Here is a 19,376-nt window from a genome sequence, read left to right as displayed (position 1 = left end):
CTCCACTCTAAGCGTTTTCCAAGATTTCTGGTTTCTTCCTCCAGCTCCCCCAATGTCATCGGATCCAGTCAGGATTTAAAATAAGAGCTCTGAGACACAAGGTTCTTCCAAAATACCAAATCTCATTAGGATCCAATCACCCATTCGTAAGCTAAAAATATCTCATTTTTTCTAATTTTTCCGAATTATTTCTCCCCAACTCCCCCAAAAGAGAGCAGATCCAATCCAGTTATGTCAATCACGTATTTAAGACTTGCTTATTCTTCCCACCAAGTTTCATCCCAATCTCTCCACTCTAAATATTTTCCAAGATTTCCAGTCCCCCCCCCAAACACCCCCAATGACACTCGATCCAGTTGGGATTTAAAATAAGAGGTCTGAGTTACGAGGTCCTTCTAAATATCAAGTTTCATTAAGATCCAATCACTCGTTCGTAAGTTAAAAATACCTCATTTCTTCTAATTTTTCCAAATTACCTCCCCCCTCCAACTCCCCCAAAGAGAGCGGACTCCTTATGGTTATGTCAATCCCGTATCTAGGACTTGTTCTTATTTTTCCCACCAAGTTTCATCCCGATCCCGCCGCTCTAAGCGTTTTCCAAGATTTCAAGTTTCCCCTTCCAATTCCCCTCAATGTCACCGGATCCAGTCGGAATTTAAAATAGAAGCTATGAGACACGTCATCCTTTTAAATATCAAATTTCATTAAGATCCGATCACCCGTTCGTAAGTTAAAAATACATCATTGGTTCTAATTTTCCGAATTAACCGTCCCCCACTCCCCCCCCCCCGCAGATGGTCAAATCGGGGAAACAACTATTTCTAATTTAATCTAGTCTGGTTCCTGATACGGCTGCCAAATTTCATCGTCTTAGCTTATCTGGAAGTGCCCAAACTAGCAAAACCCGGATAGACAGACCGACAGAAATTGCGATCACTATAGGTCACTTGGTAAATACCAAGTGCCATACAAAAACACGTGTATGTGGCAGAGCCAAAATTAAATCTCGATATCCTCGTTATAAATTGACCAGTACCTGACTGTTAAGGTAATTTTAGCCGAAAGAAAGTTTTATTATTATGATTTTGGTACATTTCAAAATAAAATCAGAACTTTCCGTTAATTACAGTTGTTGTATTTGGTATGGCTTATTTTTTATTTAATGGAATGCAGACAAATCTCAAAAGACTGGCTATAAAAAGGCTGAATATTTATTTCTTGAGCTGACAAGAACACATCATATTTATCAGCTTAAGCGCTTTAAAAGAGTATATTACCCTAGGATTACAGGGGCCCATCAAACAGTATACTGTATGTACTCTTGTCACAACGACGCATGAGTATTCACACCGCCTTCAATATTATGCAAGTAAATTACACAGAAAAACAAGAAAATATAGAAATGAAATAATAAACAGAAATCTAAGATGGCAAGGCTTTTTTCTGAACATAAATTAACAGCTGGAAAGGGATGGCAAACAGATTTTAAAAAGTACTTTTATCAATCGATTCCATTATCGTTCAGTTTTTTACTGCTGCATCAGCAGCATATTGTTAGGATAGTGTAACTATGTAACCGCGGTTCAGCAGCTTCACTAAAATGTTTTCAACTGAAACGTTGAAAAATTCATCCGTTTTGAAAATTAAGAAATAATCTACCAACTTGATCAGCTGATGTGGCTACCTAAGTCTTATAATTGTTACCAATAAGATTGAAACAAGAGCTAAGAGCTCATATGGCACTTGTGACGAGGCTGGAAGAGCCAAGAGCTCATATGGCATGAGCTCTAGCAAAATTCTAAGAATCAAAGGATTGATTTAAAAGGAAAATCAGAGACTTAATGCCTGTCGGAATTTAAAATAAGAGCTCTGAGTCACGAGGTCCTTCTAAATATCAAAATTCATTGAGATCTAATCACCCACTCGTAAGTTATAAATAACTTCTAATTTTTCCTCTCCCTTCAGCCCCCCAGATGGTCGAATCGGGGAAAACAACTTTATCAAGTCAATATGTGCAGCTCCCTAACACGCATACCGATTTTCATCGTCCTAGCACGTCCAGAAGCACCAGACTCGCCAAAGCAAAGAACCCCACCCTTTAAATCCCCCAAAGAGAGCGGATCCAGTACGGTTACATCAATCAAGTATCTATGACATTTGCTTATTCTACCCACCAATTTTATTCCTGATATCTCCAATCTATGCGTTTTCCAAGATTTTCGGTTTCCCCCTCCAACTACCCCCAATGTCAACAGATCTGGTCGGAACTTGAAATAAGACCTCTGAAACATGAGTTTCTTCTAAATTTATAACTTCACTAAGATCCGATCACTCGTTCTTGGGTAAAAATACCTCAATTTTTCTAGTTTTTCTAAATTAACACCCCCCAGCTCCCCCAAAGAGAATGGATCCATTCCAACTATGTCAATCACGTATCTATAGCTTGTGCTTGTTCTTATGATCAAGTTTTATCTCTCCACTCTAAGCGTTTTCCAAGATTTCCGGTTTCCAAGATTTCTGTTTCCCCCTCCAACCCCTATGTCCCCCGGTCCGATTCGAATTGAAAATGGAGAATCTGAGACTTCTATATATCAAGTTTCATTAAGATCTGACCACCCATTCGTAAGATAAAGATACCTCAATTTTAACGTTTTGCAAGAATTCTGGTTTCCTCCTCCAACTCCACCCAATGTCACCAGATTTGGTCGGAATTTAAAATGAGAGATCTAAAGCACAAGATCCTTCTAAATATCAAATTTCATTAAGATCTGATTACCCGTTCGTAAGTTACAAATACCTAAATTTTTTTTATTTTTCTTAATTACTCCCCACCCACCCCCAACTCCACCAAAGAGAGCGGATCCGGTCTGCTTATGTCAATCACGTATCTTGGACTTGTGCTTATTCTTCCCACCAAGTTTCATCCTGATCTCTCCGCTTTAAGCGTTTTCCAAGATTTCCGGTCCCCCCCCTCCAATGACGCTGGATCCGGTCGGGATTTAAAATAAGAGATCTGAGTTACGAGGTTCTTATAAATATGAAATTTCATTAAGATCCGATCACTCCTTCGTTAGATAAAAATACCTCATTTTTTCTAGTTTTTCAGGATTACCCCCCCCCCCAGTCCCCCAAACAGAGCAGACCCGTTGCAGTTATGTCAGTCACGTATCTAGGACTTCTGCTTATTTTTCCATCCAAGTTTCATCCCAATCCCTCCACTCTAAGCGTTTTCCAAGATTTTAGGTTCCCCCCAACTCCCCCCAATGTCACCGGATCCGGTCGGGATTTAAAATAAGAGCTTTGAGACACGATATACTTCTAAATATCAAATTTCATTAAGATCCGATCACACGTTCGTAAGTTCAAAACACCTCATTTTTTCTATTTTTTCCGATTTAACCGTCCCCCCACTCCCCCCGGATGTTCGAATCGGGGAAACTACAATTTCTAATTTAATCTTGTCTGGTTCCTGATACGCCTGCCAAATTTCATCGTCCTAGCTTACCTGGAAGTGCCTAAAATAGCAAAACCGGGACAGAAAGACCAACAGACCGGCCGACAGAATTTGCGATCGCTATCACTCGATCATTCGAGAATCATCTCGAAATAGAGACATCAATGTGTTACATGTCAGGCCAAATGTAAGAATGTTAACATCAATCGACAAACCCCACACGACAAACTTGTTTTGTAAAACAAACTATCTGAGATCAAACAAAAGGCATAAACTGTCAGGTTTTCTTCAAGCAAATTTAGCATTCGTAAGGGATGGATAAGCAAACAAATTACTTTCTGGACAAACTTTCTTTTATAATTTGAAGAGAGCAAAAGAGCCAGTTGTATGAAACATTCACGAATGCGCTCAGAATGCCTGAAACCTTTTTTAGTACTTTTTTACTGCTCTGACGGCTTGAAGAAACATTTCCATGCAGCCTACATGCGTCGTTGGCTCAGAAAAAAAACTCTAGATACATATTACACAAAAATACATTCTTGGGTGAAAAAAACCTAGGAGAATGGACTACACTATCGAGATAAATGAAAGGCAATATGTGGTACGATGTTATCAAAATAGCACATCTACAAATTTTTTTAAATCAACTAGGGCATCAAGCTGAAACGTTCAGAGAATGTTAGGGGGGCCACAAGGACCTCAAGTTTTGATTTTCAGGACAGGGGCTAAGATTTATTTCCGACCCACCTAAACGTTTTTGCACTATAAGCCTCAACGAGACATATAATCTATTCACAGTTAAGGATCAAAGCAAATCAAAAGACATTATGTCTTACCAGATGATCAAAACAGCGCATATGCAACATCCTAGGAACGGCTATAGAGATTAATGCAAAACTTTCAAGACTGGCAGCAGGAGTAAGTAGGTTTTGATTCTTGACTTTTGGGGAGGGATAAAAATATATCGAAAGAAACCAACATATTTATCCAGGTTACCAAGACGGTATAACCAGGCGAAAAATTTGAAACGGACAAAACCGGGCCTTAAATTATGTCTCTCCAATCAGCTTGAAAATTACATTCATATCTATCTTAGACAGGCGAACCCGCATGTTAAAAAAAAACTTGAAACAAATCTGACTGGTGATGCCTAAAAATGCAACGGAAATATTGTCGTCTCTGATAAGTTTATAACTTACAGGGCATGTAAACTGGGCCAGAAAGGCCCCAGTTAAAACCAAAATATTTTCAAGATTAGTTTCATTAATACTTGACACCTGAAACAGGGCAAAGAAATTCTGTTTTCTTAGATTGGCTTAGACAGAAATGGCATACAGAAAGACATAAGGAGACCTTGATGACAGAGGCTATGGAAAAAAAAAATCTTGCTTTCATTCATAATACCCAAAATAGACCCAAAATTTTTTGTTTCTGATCTATTAGCGACTTAGTAGTCATGCACTGGATCATATGAGCACAAGAGGAAGAAATAACTTGAAAAAAGTGATGATATTGATTTTAGAAACCTCAAAATGACCCAAAAATTCATTTTGTCTCGTAGGTGGGAAACTTAAAGGCTAAGTAAACTGGACCAAGGAGTCCTTAACGAGTACAATGAATTTTAAAAAAAAAATGGTTGTATCGATTCTTAGCGTAATTAAATAAAAAAAACTAATTTTTTTAGCTGAAAGTAAGGAGCGACATTAAAACTTAAAACGAACAGAAATTACTCCGTATATGAAATGGGTTGTACCCTCCGCAATCCCTCGCTCTTTACGCTAAAGCTTTTAATTGTTTTAAAAAGTAGAATTGTGGCAAAGAGTTAAACTTTAGCGTAAAGAGCGAGGGATTGCGGAGGGTACAACCCATTTCATATACGGAGTAATTTCTGTTCGTTTTAAGTTTTAATGTCGCTCCTTACTTTCAGCTAAAAAAATTAGTTTTTTTTTATTTAATTTCTGAACGTTTTTGAATTAATGCATGTTTGGTTTTGGCTCTTCGCACATAAATATTAAAATGAAATTTGTATATTAATTCTTTTTTTGGCTAAATAGCTTTCTCTTAGTTTTGATCAGACGATTTTGAGAAAAAAGGGGTGGAGAAGGAGGCCTAGTTGCCCTCAAATTTTTCGGTAACTTAAAAAGGCAACTAGAACTTTTAATTTTTAACGAACGTTTTTATTAGTAAAAAATATACGTAACTTAAGAATTAACTTACGTAACAAACTTTTATATTCTTATATTTTTGATTATATATATGAGGGGGTTGGTCCCCTCGTTAATACCTCGCTCTTCACACTAAATCTTGTTTTGTCCCAATTCTTTAAGAATGACCCCTCAATCAGAAAGGCCGTAGAATAAATAGTTGAAATTACTAAAAATAATTTAGCATAAAAAGCGAAGTATTTATCTCCTCCTAAATACATCGCTCTTTATGCTAAAGTATTCTTAGAACCCCTCATATGTGTATTAATCTCTGTTCGTTTTAAATTTTAATGCTTCTCCTTACTTTCAATTGAAAAAACTTTTTCATGTTTATATTTTCATTGTTTTTTTGTTTTTTTTTTAATAGTAATGCTAGAAAATCCTGCGCCCTTTTCATTGAATTTCTCTTCCCCATGAAACATTCCTTTAAGGAAAGATCCTCCCATATAGCCCTCTCCCCTCAACCCCACACCCAAACCAAAAACAATCCCCCTGAAAACGTCGGTAAACTTCCCAGTAACCATTACTATATGTAAACAGTGGTCAAAGTTTGTAACTTGCAGCCCCTCCCCCAGGGACTGTGGGGGAGTAACTCATCCCCAAAGACATAGTTATTATGGTTTTCGACTATGCTGAACAAAATGGCTATCTCAAAATTTTGATTCGTTGATTTTGGGGAAAAAATGAGCGTGGGAGGGGGCCTAGATGCCCTCCAATTTTTTTGGTCACTTGAAAAGGGCACTAGAACTTTTCATTTCCGTTAGAATGAGCCCTCTTGCGACATTCTAGGACCACTTGGTCGAAACGATGACCCCTGGGAAGAAGAAAAAACAAAAAAACAAACAAATAAACACGCACCCGTGATTTGTCTTTTGGCAAAAAATACAAAATTCCAAATTTTTGTAGATAGGAGCTTGAAACTTCTACAGTAGGGTTCTCTGATACGCTGAATCTGATGGTGTCATTTTCGTTAAGATTCCACAACTTTTAGGGGGTGTTTCCCCCTATTTTCTTAAATAAGGCAAATTTTCTCAGGCTCGTAACTTTTGATGGGTATGATTAAACTTGATGAAACATATATATTTGAAATCATCATTAAAATGCGATTCTTTTGATGTAGCTATTGGTATCAAAATTCAATTTTTTAGAGTTTTGATTACTATTGAGCCGGGTCGCTCCTTACTACAGTTCGTCACCACGAACTGTTTGAAAAAATTCAAATTTTACGTTGACTTGCTTTGATATTGCAGGCTACAACGACATCTCAACTGAAATTTAAGGACCAAGAAACCTCATTTAAGAAAAAAAATTAAGGAAACAAATCGGTTTGTATTCATTAGTAATTTCCCTTTTGAAGAAAAGAAAACAAATTTAACATGGCATTTACAACATTTAATTAAACATATAAGCACTTGCAAGAAAATACAATAAAAAAGATCATTTTAATAAAATAGCGGAATAAGATTTTTCTAAAATTTTCAATTCATATGAATAATAATACTCTTACCCATCCACGCAAAATTCTAAGCTATATTTATTATTGAAAATTCATTGCACAAAACTACCCTTGATTAAAAATTCTCACTGAATGTCCAAAGTTTGTCCAAAACTTAAATTGGATTACAACAATTCGTATAAGCCTAGGATTCCAACAATACATAAGGAAACCTGTTAAGAAAATAACTCTTACTTCATAATATGCAGAATAATCCTAGTTTATATATTTTACAGGGGAAGAATCTTTATCTTCACTTCTTTCACTGTTATACATTTTTTAACATAATTCCGAAAACCAAACATGGATTCGACTGCATTTATCCGTTTTCAAATAACAGCTCTTACTTCATACATGTAATTAAACACCATCAGTGCCATCTAATTATTTCTCACAAAAACATATCAATGCAAAAACAGTGATAAATTAGATTACGTTAGGTTAGTTACATGGCGTTTAGGAGTTTGTTTATAAGCGATTTTCAAGACTTAGAGAATAGACACAAATATTTAGAAATGTAATAGAAAAACCGGAAACAAAGGAAAAAAGTAAAATAAAAGTTCTCCCCCTGCAAAATAAGTCAACTAGGATTATTCTGCATATTATGAAGTAAGAATTGTTTTCTTAACAGGTTTCCTTATGTATTGCTGGAATCCTAGGTTTATACCCAACGTTTAACTCTTAAGCAGAAAAACTACGAAAACGAGAAAAAACTAAAACAAATCATAAAATTAACCAATATTAAAAGTGCATCAATTAAAGCAAACAAAAATTGGTTTTTGAAAATATTTTTAAAAAAAAAGGTCAGGCAACTATAGGAAGGGATAGACAACTCTAGTATTGCCTAGAGTAAAGGGCCATACAATTCACTTTTCCAGAGCCACTTCACATAGAAAGGATGATTATAGAAACTTTGGAGGGGGATCACTTCATTGGAAAATGAAAGCTTCGGCACCTTTATTAAGAGTCAAAACTTATTGAAGGGCAGCCTGCCCCCTCCCACACCTTTTTTAGCAACTCTCCGCAAAAGACACCCGATATAAATTTCAACATAGCCATTTGCTCAAAATGATCGAAAAGTCAACTAACAATGTCTCCAGGCATGACATGGCCCCCAACTGTTCAAAATATCAGATTCCTGTTTGTAGTAATTTTTATCCCTGTAAGTTTGGCTTGAACATTCAATTTAATTTTTAACCATTTCTTTATATCAGTATCTATTATCTTTACGTTTGATATGATTATTCATTTTAATTTCTGTAAAATTTGGGTTTCATTTATTCTTTAATAGTAATTTCGGATAGCTTAAGATTTGGATCATTACATGAATTACTTTCTGCTTGTCTTAAATTTAATATAGCTCTTTACTTTTCTTATAAAAAAAACTTTTTGGATTTTTTTTTCATAATGTATTAAACAATCAGTCTACCTCTTTAGTTTTAATTATAAGCCTACGATTCCAGCAATACATAAGGAAACCTGTTAAGAAAACAATTCTTAGTGAATAGCGACCAGTCTCCCTCCCACACCTTTTTAGCAACTCGCCCCAAAAGACATCCGATACAAATTTTAATATAGCCATTTAGTTTAGAATGGTCAGAAATTCAAACTAACAATGCCTCCAGGCATGACATGGGCCCCCACATCCACTGGGACAAGGTGCAAAGTTAAAGAACACTGTTGAAAATGCGCAGAGTTTTCAATAAAACGTAAATACTGTAATAGGATTTATAACTTTAACACGTAGCAGGGTGGGGGTGATGAAGTATTGAGATTCCTGTTTGTAGTATTTTTTGTTCTCTTTAATTTTGACTTAAGTATTCAATTTAATTTTCAACCGTTTCTTTATATCAATATGTTTTATAATTAGGTTTGATATGATTATTCATTTCAATTTCTGTAAGTTTTGGCTGTCATTTATTATGTAGCAGTAATTTCTGGTCATTTAAAGTTTGAATTATTTCACGGATTACTTTCTGCTCGTCTTGAGTTTAATATAGCTCTTTATTTTTTTTAGAAAAAATAATATTTGGATTTTTTTTATTTAATGTATCAAAGAATCAGTCTACTTTCATTAGTTCTTTCCAGTGATTTTGATTTTTATGGTATTTTTTCAAATCATTTTATTGATTAAATTATCCATTTCTAGATGTTTCGCTAACATAAGTCACACTATTCAAAGTACATATTGCTTTCAAAAAACCCATATGGTACTTAAGCTATTCAGAGGGCTCAAGAGGGAAAAGAGGCACCAAAATTTTTTATTATAAACCTTGATTAGCCTTATGATTTTATTATTTTTGTAGTGTACTCGTTGATATTCTGAAATATAAAAATCGCAAGCCTAGAAATAAATATTGTTTTTAGTGAAGCAAAAAAAAAACAACACTTAGGCCTTTACAAGGTTTAGAGGGTGGTAGCCCTGCTTCTGCTTGTAGTAATTTCTATTCGTCTTGAGTATGATTGATCATTCATTTCTGTTTGTTTTAGAATTCATTTATTTCGTAAAAGCAGTATCTGTCCCCTTTGTGATTGATATAATTGTGCGTTTTATTTTTTTTTGCTAAGAATTTATTTATTAATTGATAGCAATTTCTGTCAGTTTTAAGTTAGAATTATTATATAATTTTTTTTCTGCTGTTCTTAGTTTTTGACATAGCTCTTTACTTTTTAGCCCCACTCAATACATGCCCCACAAAAGAGGGACTTGGGTGGCTTAATCAAAATATACAAAAAGATGTATGTTATAGCATAATAAAAATATTATTCAACTTCATATGGATATTTTCCCTTTCGATGCTTTCAAATAATTCCCTGAGAGCTGTGGAAGGGTTATACGCCATTTAGTCCTGTCGCCAAAGGGGACCCCTGTTAATTACCTGTGAAGTGTAAGTTCCATTGTGAAGTTCCAAATACAGTTCACCCCGCCAGCGGCACAAGCTCTCCTCTCTTTCTTCTAGAGCTGAGAAAAACTTGTCAGGTGTTGAACTTTTCATTCTTGGTATCCCGTCTACGTCTTTAAGACGATGGAGGCGCTCTATCATCTGCCTAGTGGGACCCCCGCCGCCATCTCCATAGCCATAGAGCATCATACTTTCTTTGACACGACCCTTGTCTTTGAGATTACGGACGGTTTTTATCGCTTCGGAAACCCTTCAAAATAAGTAAAGTTAACAAAACACATAAGTGCAATCAGATAAACCAAAAGTTAAACAGCTGTGAAAATGAACTGATAAAAATTAAAAATCCTGAAAAAGTGATTTTTTAGGGGGGAGGGGGGTACAAAAGGATTTTTTGGGGGGAGAGGTAAAAAAATAAATAAAAATGCATCAAAAATTTGTTTGTATTCATTATTCCTATGTTTTTACGAGTCGGACAAACACTTCGGAAGGAGGGAGGGTTCAAACCCCTTAACCCATTTTGAAAAGTAATTATCGACTGAAAATCTGAATCCAAATTAAAGCAACTAAAGAAAATATTAAAGGGGCTTTTAAATGTCCCAAACAGTTATACAAGCACAATTCATTGTTTTTATACCTAACGGCGGCATCTGACACTTTTATGCTACTGAGATAACCCGCTTAAAAAAGATGTTCACATAAACACAACAAAGTATATAAGGAGGATCAAAATCTAAATAAACGCACATTACTCTGCAATTTCTCTTTTTTTGGACGGCTTAGCAAACGGTTTTGAAAATTTTCTCGCAGATATAGGAACGTCGGATAAGGACTTTAGGCCGTACAGGGCCTTTAGAATACGGCCTTTAGGCATGATAGCATCGAAATGGAGGATAGACTAAGGGGGATTTGTAATTTTTAGGATACGGCCTTTAGAATACGGCCTTTAGACATGATAGCATCGAAATGAAGGATAGACTAAGGGGGATTTGTAATTTTTAGGCTTCTTCCTTTTCTTTCCAGAATACTTTTATGACAAAATGCCTTCCTTGAACAGATAAGGAAAAAAAACAAGCGGCCATTTTTCTAAGGTATTTTCAAAACATTCGGAAAAAAGATGAGAAAGTCCATTATGTTGAACAGTGCATCTCCACCATCAACACTTTTCTTTCTTTTGACTGAAAGAACTAACAACAGATATGGAATGAAATGTAATACATATTTTCTGAGGTATATTCACAACATTCGAAAAAAATAAGGGGAAAGTCAATTATGTTGAACAGTGCATCTCCAAAATCAACATTTTTCTTTCTCTTGGCTGAAAACACTAACAGCAGATATGGAATGAAATGTAACATATATGATTTCTAACAAAAATACTCTTTACGCTGGTTATATTTTGTAGTGAAATTTTGATACTTGCAAAAACAATTTCTAACGCCTCATCCGATTCTCTAGGATTACTCTTCCGAGAAGATAAAAGAAAAAGAAAGAAAGGATAAATGACCCAATAGGTTTTTAAGTTTGCTCATATTTCAGTATGATTGTTTGCAGTGAGAATACAAAACAACATGTTATTTGACTTATTAGAGAATCACTGTTTTAGAAATAAGCGAAAGGCTCTCAAATGCCAAATTCACTTGCATCGTTTTCTAAAACGTAATACTTCTAAGGAATAACTCCAATTCTAATAGTCTAAAATGAACGTCCATGGAGGCTGAACCATTTTTGGGAAACTTGAATTCAACAGGTTAATTAAAGAGAACTCCCTAATTACATCCCTAGCTCCGACGAATGCCAAATCCATATTTATTTACAGCTCAATTAGGGACCCTAAATTTCAAGCTTGAGCACAACTTCTTAGATCAAGCAGAAAGCCTACTAAAAGCTGTAAGCTAAATATCCACGTCACGGAATAATTTTTCGCCTGATGAATTTTATATACTTACTAAGAAATTTAATCTAGCAAACCCCGTTAAAGCCAGTTTCTTTGGGTCGCGGCCGAGAATTGGCAGATGCCCCAACGGCTACTTGTTCCGTTGGTACTTAGTCTTACAAGTGCTATGATAAATTCCTGATTTTTTAGACTTACTTGCAGTTTGCCTCATAAGTATCAACTGGAGGAAAATGCACTAAAACAGCAGAGCCATCTATACCTTCCCAGATAAAATTGTGGTGTGGGAACTTGTTAACAAGGCTCCAACTCAGCTTCTGAGTCAAAAATCTCGATATGCCAACATGCTGAAAAAACAAACTTTTTGACACTACAAAAACTAGAGTAGCTCATACTTGAAAGGCATAAATTAATAATCTCTTTGTATTTTGTTCTTAGATTGTAAAGCATAAAAATACACTTCTTGTGTTTTTATTTTGTTCAAAGTTAAAAGTGAGATAAATTTACTTTCAAAATTAATTGAGGCTGAAGATGTAAAAACAGAAACTTGGTAAGATATGACAACGGGAAACGCTATATTTTTTCTATGCGATCGCAAGTTTTGTCTATGATACTTCCACATTTTTCAAAAGCTGTTATTGCGTTTAGTCCTTATACCCTGCACTTATGTTAATATCCTAAATCTAAAATAAAAGTATTTTAATAAAAGATACGGCAAAAATTTCATACTTTGACTCATGCATTTGTATGACTAGAGACAGAGTTTACCGCAAATAGGCTAGCTCTGAACACTTTAAAACTAAATAGATCGTATATTTGATTAAATCAAGGGCACGCCCATGTCTGAACTTGAGTAAGTCTTCTTTGTTAAGTTCAGATGTATCAAACGTTGATATTATTCGTCGCCTAGGTGTGCTAGTTGATTAAATTTTAAATTGAAAGCCGCATATTAACAGTGTAGTTTCGAAGCTTGGAAGGAACGTGGGTATTACATAAAAGGACATTCATTTTATGGCCGCTTGAAGCTATGCGTTCGATTTATTTTGCTCTTATTAGCTCTTATTTAAATTACCGTCCAGTTTTATACTTGAATACTTTCAAAGCCCATTTCATTCTACTTCAGAGGTAACAAAATAAGGCACTTCGTATAATAAAAGAGTTTTTAATCTTCATTGAATAGTTCTTCCTGTTGAACTGGCAGTTGTTTTTAATTCGTTATTATTAAAGATTAAGCATAATTTTCTGCCATTGCCTAGTTATTTCTTTGTTTTTAACTTGTTCCCAGTTGCATTGCAATCTTAACACTTAACTCGCCATATACGCAAACTACGTTAACCATTGATAATTTCAGAGAGGCCCCATTTTTCTCCACAGAATACTGTGGTATTCGTGGAGCCAATAAGAGTTTACTTTTGATTTCGAAGTAGCATTTGACTTGAAAAAAAAAGATAAAATAATTCCTTTTGAATAGTTATTGGTTATTTACTATTTCACTATTTTAATTGGGGATTAGTCTCAGGTCTTAATTTCTTTCTTTTTGTCCCATTGATAGTAGAGAATTTTTTTCTTTATTTGTGTCGTCGGTTAGTGTTTCTGCTGTTGTGTGGTGAGTAATTCAACTTGCGTCTATGGATCTTTTTTTCTTATTGATTTTCTGAAATTCAAGTTCTGCAATTCAAAGTTCAAGCTCATAACATACATATATATATATATATATATATATATATATATATATATATATATATATATATATATATATATATATATATATATATGTCTTTCACTTCAAGCTCTCACTAAATATGGTCTATGATGTAAAGATTTCTGAGCTTTGTGATTACAAACCTGAAGCTTATATGGTATAGGAGTCCAGCATCAAAACCCATTATTGATCTGATTATCTAACTAAATTTGTGTTCCCTTTAGGTGGGGTCTATTCATTCTAAGTAAATTTGTTCGCTTTAAGCCTGTACGACCTTATTTCTACTCATTTAGGATTTCTTAAAATAATGACATAAAACCAAAGAAAATTTTTAATTTCCGTGGAATATTTTAATATGTATATATCTTTCACCTAAAGTTCTCACCAAATATGGTCTATAATGCAAAGATTTATGAGCTTCGTGATTACAGAACAGAAGCTTATATTGTAATAATATAGCAGTCCAACATCAAAATTCATTATTGATCTGATTATCTAACTAAATTTGTGTTCCCTTTAGGTGGGGTTAATTTATTCATAATAAATTCGTCCGCTTTAAGCCGGTATGACTTTATTTCTACTCGTTTAAGATTTCTTGAATTAATGTCATAAACCCATCGAAATATTTTTCGCAATAGTAGAAGAATATAGTAGGAAAAAAAAATGTTTTCTTTAATAACTCTACAACCATCATTCCCTTGATTAGTAGTAAAACAATTTTGATTGAAGACAAATCCCTACGAAAGTGCCCAGCATGAACGAAAAAAAAAAAACAAGCAAAAATATGCGGCCTTAAAGCACGTGAACTAAAAACACTCACCTGTAAAATTTGTGGGATTTGAGCCGAATATCCGAAGGTATCCGGTAGCCAAAATTCTCTACAACGTAACCCAAACTCTTCTTGGAAAAATTTTTGACCGTATAGAAATTGGCGAATGAATGACTCTCCACTAAAAGGATATAGAGAATAATTGACCAAAGATTTCTTGTCCCAAACAGCTTCAGATTTTTTACGAGTTCGTGAGGACATAATGAAAAAAAAAATGTTTAAATCTGGAATATAATTCATAGCCTGCTATAAATAATCCGTTGTGAATATATTTATTCAGCCTCAATTAAATGTTTAAAATGCCAATTACGTAATAAGCCAATCATTAGTTCGGATTTCTTGTTCGAGCATTGTAGGAGCAGAAAAATTATCATTTCGTTATACATATATCTTTTATTAGCTCAGGTATAGTATATCGTTGCTGAGTTCGGAATTTAGGAAATCATCTTGACAGCCAGATTCACTTGACCAAATTCAATAAAGAGCTATCCAAATTCTTTTCGAATTCCCAAAAGAATCTTACATTTAAATGTAAGGGACAATAATTTCCCTTTTCTTATGGAAATATTTTCCTACTACAGCATAGAGCTGCCTGTCCAACCGAATCTATTACAATCTTCATTCTTTAAGCTCTTCTATGAAGTTCCATTTCCTTTGAAACCGTTCTTATGACTTCTTCCTACGCCATTCGGGAACGACCTGTTTTTCGTTTGGCTCTGAATGAATGACCAAAAAGTACGATCTTCAGCAATCTGTCATGATTCATCCATGCAACGAGACAAAGCCTTGTTTACAATTCTTTCATTATAACCCTAGAAAGCGGGATCGAATCACGATTCTTGACAGTTTATTGTTTGCTATACGCCTTGTCAAACGTGTACTTGATAGTATTCTTAAGACAATTTCTTTAGAAAACACTTAACAAATCTTCTTCAGCCTTTCGAAGTGCCCACTTTTCAGAGCCACATTAGACCAATGTCAGCATCGTAGCTTTCAATATTCTAATCTTAGTCTGCAGACTTATTTCCCTATTCTTTCATACTTTTAACAAAGGCACAAAAAAAACACCTCGCACCTTGGCTATTTTATTTTTACCATTTCACTGTTTCCAATATCTCTGCTAATAATACTACCCAGGTAAATAAACATATCTACTTGATAAATTTTCTTATTACTTAACGTTACAAACAGAGAAAACATATTATTGCAAAATGTTTTGAATGTATTACTATTTCAAAAATATTCAAATGCTTACCTAAACAGAGATGGGTGGTCATCCCTTAAGGACAATTGTCATACGAATAAACTCCCTAATCGAAAGTTGTAAATTGCAATGAAAAGGTAAAAATTTAGTAGAGTAAATGAGTTTATCTGCCCCATTATATTTAGAATAGTTTATGGTCGTCTCAAAAAATTACGGTAATATTTACATCATGTTTGCAAAATTGCAAGAGTCGTGCCTTATCACAAGATGGGTGACTCTTATCAGATATCAAATCATAGACCTATTTCTCTATTACCTATCCTCTCAAAAATTCTTGAAAAGTCAATGTATAACAGACTTGTACCAGGCATTTACGTGTGAGGATGGCACTCCCGTGTTATGCGACTCCCAGTTTGGCTTTAGAGGTGGATTCTCCACGAAGTATGCTCTAATTGATGCAACTGGGTTCATAAGATGCAACCTTAATATTGGACTTAGGTAATTGGAAATTTCCAGGATTTTTTCAAAGCTTTTGACATGTTCAACTATCCGTTATTGTTGCGCAAATTAGAAAGGTATGGAATAAGAGGAGTGTCGCTCCGGTGACTTAAATCATATTTTTCAGGTCGTTATCAATATGTAGAAATCGATGGTATCAAATCGCGCTGTCTGCCTGTAAAAAGTGGAGTTCTCCAGGGGGTCGATTCTGGGTTCGCTTCTACTTCTTCTCTTCATCAACGACCTCGAAGAAACTGGTATTTCAGAGAGAGTGCGATTCGGTATCTTTGCCGATGACCCAAACATTTTTGTCTGCGCTGAAAATGAGGCAAGCATAACATCATTAACACAGAGGGTTATCTAAAAAGTTAGCTCGTCGTGCCTCGCAAACAAAATGGTTGTTGATGCGTCTAAAAGTGGTACAGTAATATCTACGGCGGATCATCGCTCCCTGGTTGCTTTTTCTTGTATTTTGAACTTGTATTTTGATAAAATCTTTAGTCCACAAACTCAGGTAATTAAAATTTTTGGTGTGCTTTTGGATTCTAACTTTTCCTATAAGCCTCATGTTTTCTATCTCCAGGGTATTCTTTCTCGCCCGGTACGTGTCCTCTACTGGATTCAATCCTTTCTTCCTACTGAGGTAATGGCCTCACTGTATTCTGCGTTTTTCAATTCACAACTTTTTAATTGCTGTTCTGTTTGGGGCGCGGCATGCTTTTCTCTACTAGCTCCTATAAGACGCATCAAGAATAAAGCTGCTAAAGCTGTGTTTGGACTTCCCCCAAGGTACCACTCTGTTGATTTGTATAATAATGCTGGTATTAAAAATTGTTGATTCCCTGGTAAAAAAGAAATGTCTCCTCCTAGCTTATAAATTTTTACATTGTTCTCTTCCTACAAGCCTGTGTAATTTTTTTTCTCAAAACCCCATCTTCAATTATTTCCCTTTGCCTTCGTAACTCCCATCCATCCATTGAACTTCCATTGTTTCGAATTTCTTTTTTCTTTTTTTCCTTTTTCTTTCAGTTTTTGTTCTTTATTAATGTATTTGTTTTCTATAGTACTAATAAAATGAAATGAAATAAAATCAATACAGAAAATTGTTCTCTTCTATTTATTTTGTGCCGTCTGCAAAGCATTCTTACGAAATGGTTAAACTTTAGCGTAAAGAACTGAACTGGGTACTAAAAGGGCGGACGAAGGTCAAATATAAAGTAATATTCCAGTTCGTTTTAATATTAATGATTACATTCAATGACAACTAATTGGTTCTGTTATACTTAATTTCTGATCCATTGCACTATAATGTTCAGCCTTGAATTTTCAAATTTTCAGTTTTATTTACAATACCCATTGACAGATAAGCAGGAGCGTAAACTACACATTGAGGGAAAATGGATACTTCATTGTTCCGCAAGAGAACAATGTTAGCACAATGGTGGGCCTTCTGCATCTAGCTTGACCCAGAATTTTAGAAGGATTTTTAATAAGCAGGATTGGAGGATCGAATGGAGCCAACAGTCTCTCCAACTTCTCCACCCCCCACCCCCCAAAGTTAACCCCTATTTTAGCAAAAATGCAGATCTGTGTCACTTCGACTAGTATAAAACGAGAATGAGCATCATACAAGGATTCTGATAAGCATAAACCTGACCCTCCAACAGACCAACCCCTTCTTTCTGCTCTTTTTGCAGAGAGGCGATGTTATCGCTTTCTTTAAAGCGGGATTACGCGAGGATTTTTATCTGTATAAATGGAGGCATAAATAATTTTGTGTTTCTTGCCTACTCGCTATATGAACAGCTGTTCCCTTTTATCCGTGTGTTTAGTGTTCTGGAATCAATTTTTCCAACTTACGTATTTCGCATTTCGTTTTGTTCTATTTTGATGATTTTATAGTCTACAGTAAGTTTTATGCCTGTTTAATTTTTTAATCGAACATAAAACTTCTTTCTATTCTATTATATTATGCACTATACTTAGCTGTACAAATTAGGGCCACATACCTAGGAATATTGCCGTCCATTTCAACCCAGGATCCTCCAACAGGAATAAATCTTCCTTCTTCAACATAATGCTTAATCTTCTTGAATATATCAGGATAATTTTCTTTAACCCAATCAAACTGCTGAGCCTAAAATATTGGTTTAGATTGGCTTACGACTTGTACGAACACATTGATACTGAAAATTGTAAGAAATAGAAAGGTGCCAGTATACTGCATTGTTCTTACCCAAACTACAGCGTAGCAGGCGAGGATTCTATTACTTGTCCCTTGGCGTCTGTAGAAGCAAATTTTTGCTTAATAAATAGCTAAAATTATTATTAATGGGCTTAAGAAGTTGGCCATCCAAAATCAAAATATGTTCCCTGCAAAAACATATTTTGCACTAAACAAGTCACATTCATCCAGTAATGCCTGGCTAGTGAAACCAATGCTAGTAAACACAGACTAAGGACTTTATTTCAAATAAACCCTTTTCATTTTTTGTACAGCGGGAATATAATTACTCCACACTTGGCCTATAGACATTATTCACATCAGATTTTTGTTTCATAATCCAATGACGTATGTTTACTATTTAAGCTAATGTATGCCTTTCAGTCAGGACGGCCAGGTCTTGGCTCAAGGAAACGGGCCATATTTAGAAAAAGCTCTTATTCGCACCTTTTAACTTATACGTTTTTCATCTAGTAATGTCTAGTTTTTCATCTAGTAGATCAATTACTTTTTACAGTTTGTTATTCTTTGCAGAGATTATAGACACATACATTACAATATATGTGTCTGTATAATTATAGACACATTACAATTCATACTTTATTCACTCGCCTGAACCAATTCATATAAATACTTTTCATAATGTTTTCATCTCAAGTTTTTAAAAAAATATGTTTAAATTAAAAGTAATACGATCTAAAAACAAAATTCGTGTTTGTGCCAACTACTATGCAGTTATGTTCACAAATATCATATTTCTTGTTCCGGCATATACAGTAACCCAACATAATGGACGTGTCCTTTTTTCAAGTCTAGCCGAACATGTCAATGCTCTCAGATATAAATTTGAAAAATGTATTTACCAAGAATAAGAAGGAGACTTCAACAGCCAAAAATAGAAAAAGGATAAGCAAGAAAAAAAATGGGAGTGGTTTTACACAATATTTTTTTTTTTTTAGTTTTCATCAGTGT

General features: G+C 34.8%; 1 protein-coding gene across 2 annotated transcripts in view; it reads right to left on the bottom strand.

Moving 5' to 3' along the window:
- Window positions 1–19,376, bottom strand: part of LOC136039366 (alpha-mannosidase 2C1-like) — a 158,329-nt gene that overhangs the window by 72,684 nt on the left and 66,269 nt on the right. For both annotated transcript variants that reach the window (XM_065723034.1, XM_065723035.1), the window contains exons 8-11: window positions 18,190–18,317; window positions 14,470–14,599; window positions 12,146–12,294; window positions 10,033–10,306 (exon numbers count right to left, since the gene is read on the bottom strand). In XM_065723034.1, the coding sequence (XP_065579106.1) occupies window positions 10,033–10,306; window positions 12,146–12,294; window positions 14,470–14,599; window positions 18,190–18,317 (681 nt within the window). The remainder of the gene's footprint in view (window positions 1–10,032; window positions 10,307–12,145; window positions 12,295–14,469; window positions 14,600–18,189; window positions 18,318–19,376) is intronic.

This window comes from Artemia franciscana, chromosome 19 (genome assembly GCF_032884065.1).
Source record: "Artemia franciscana chromosome 19, ASM3288406v1, whole genome shotgun sequence".
Classification (NCBI taxonomy): Eukaryota; Metazoa; Arthropoda; class Branchiopoda; order Anostraca; family Artemiidae; genus Artemia; species Artemia franciscana.
Note: the sequence above shows the minus strand (reverse complement) of the source record. Positions and strands in the feature narration are given on the sequence as shown.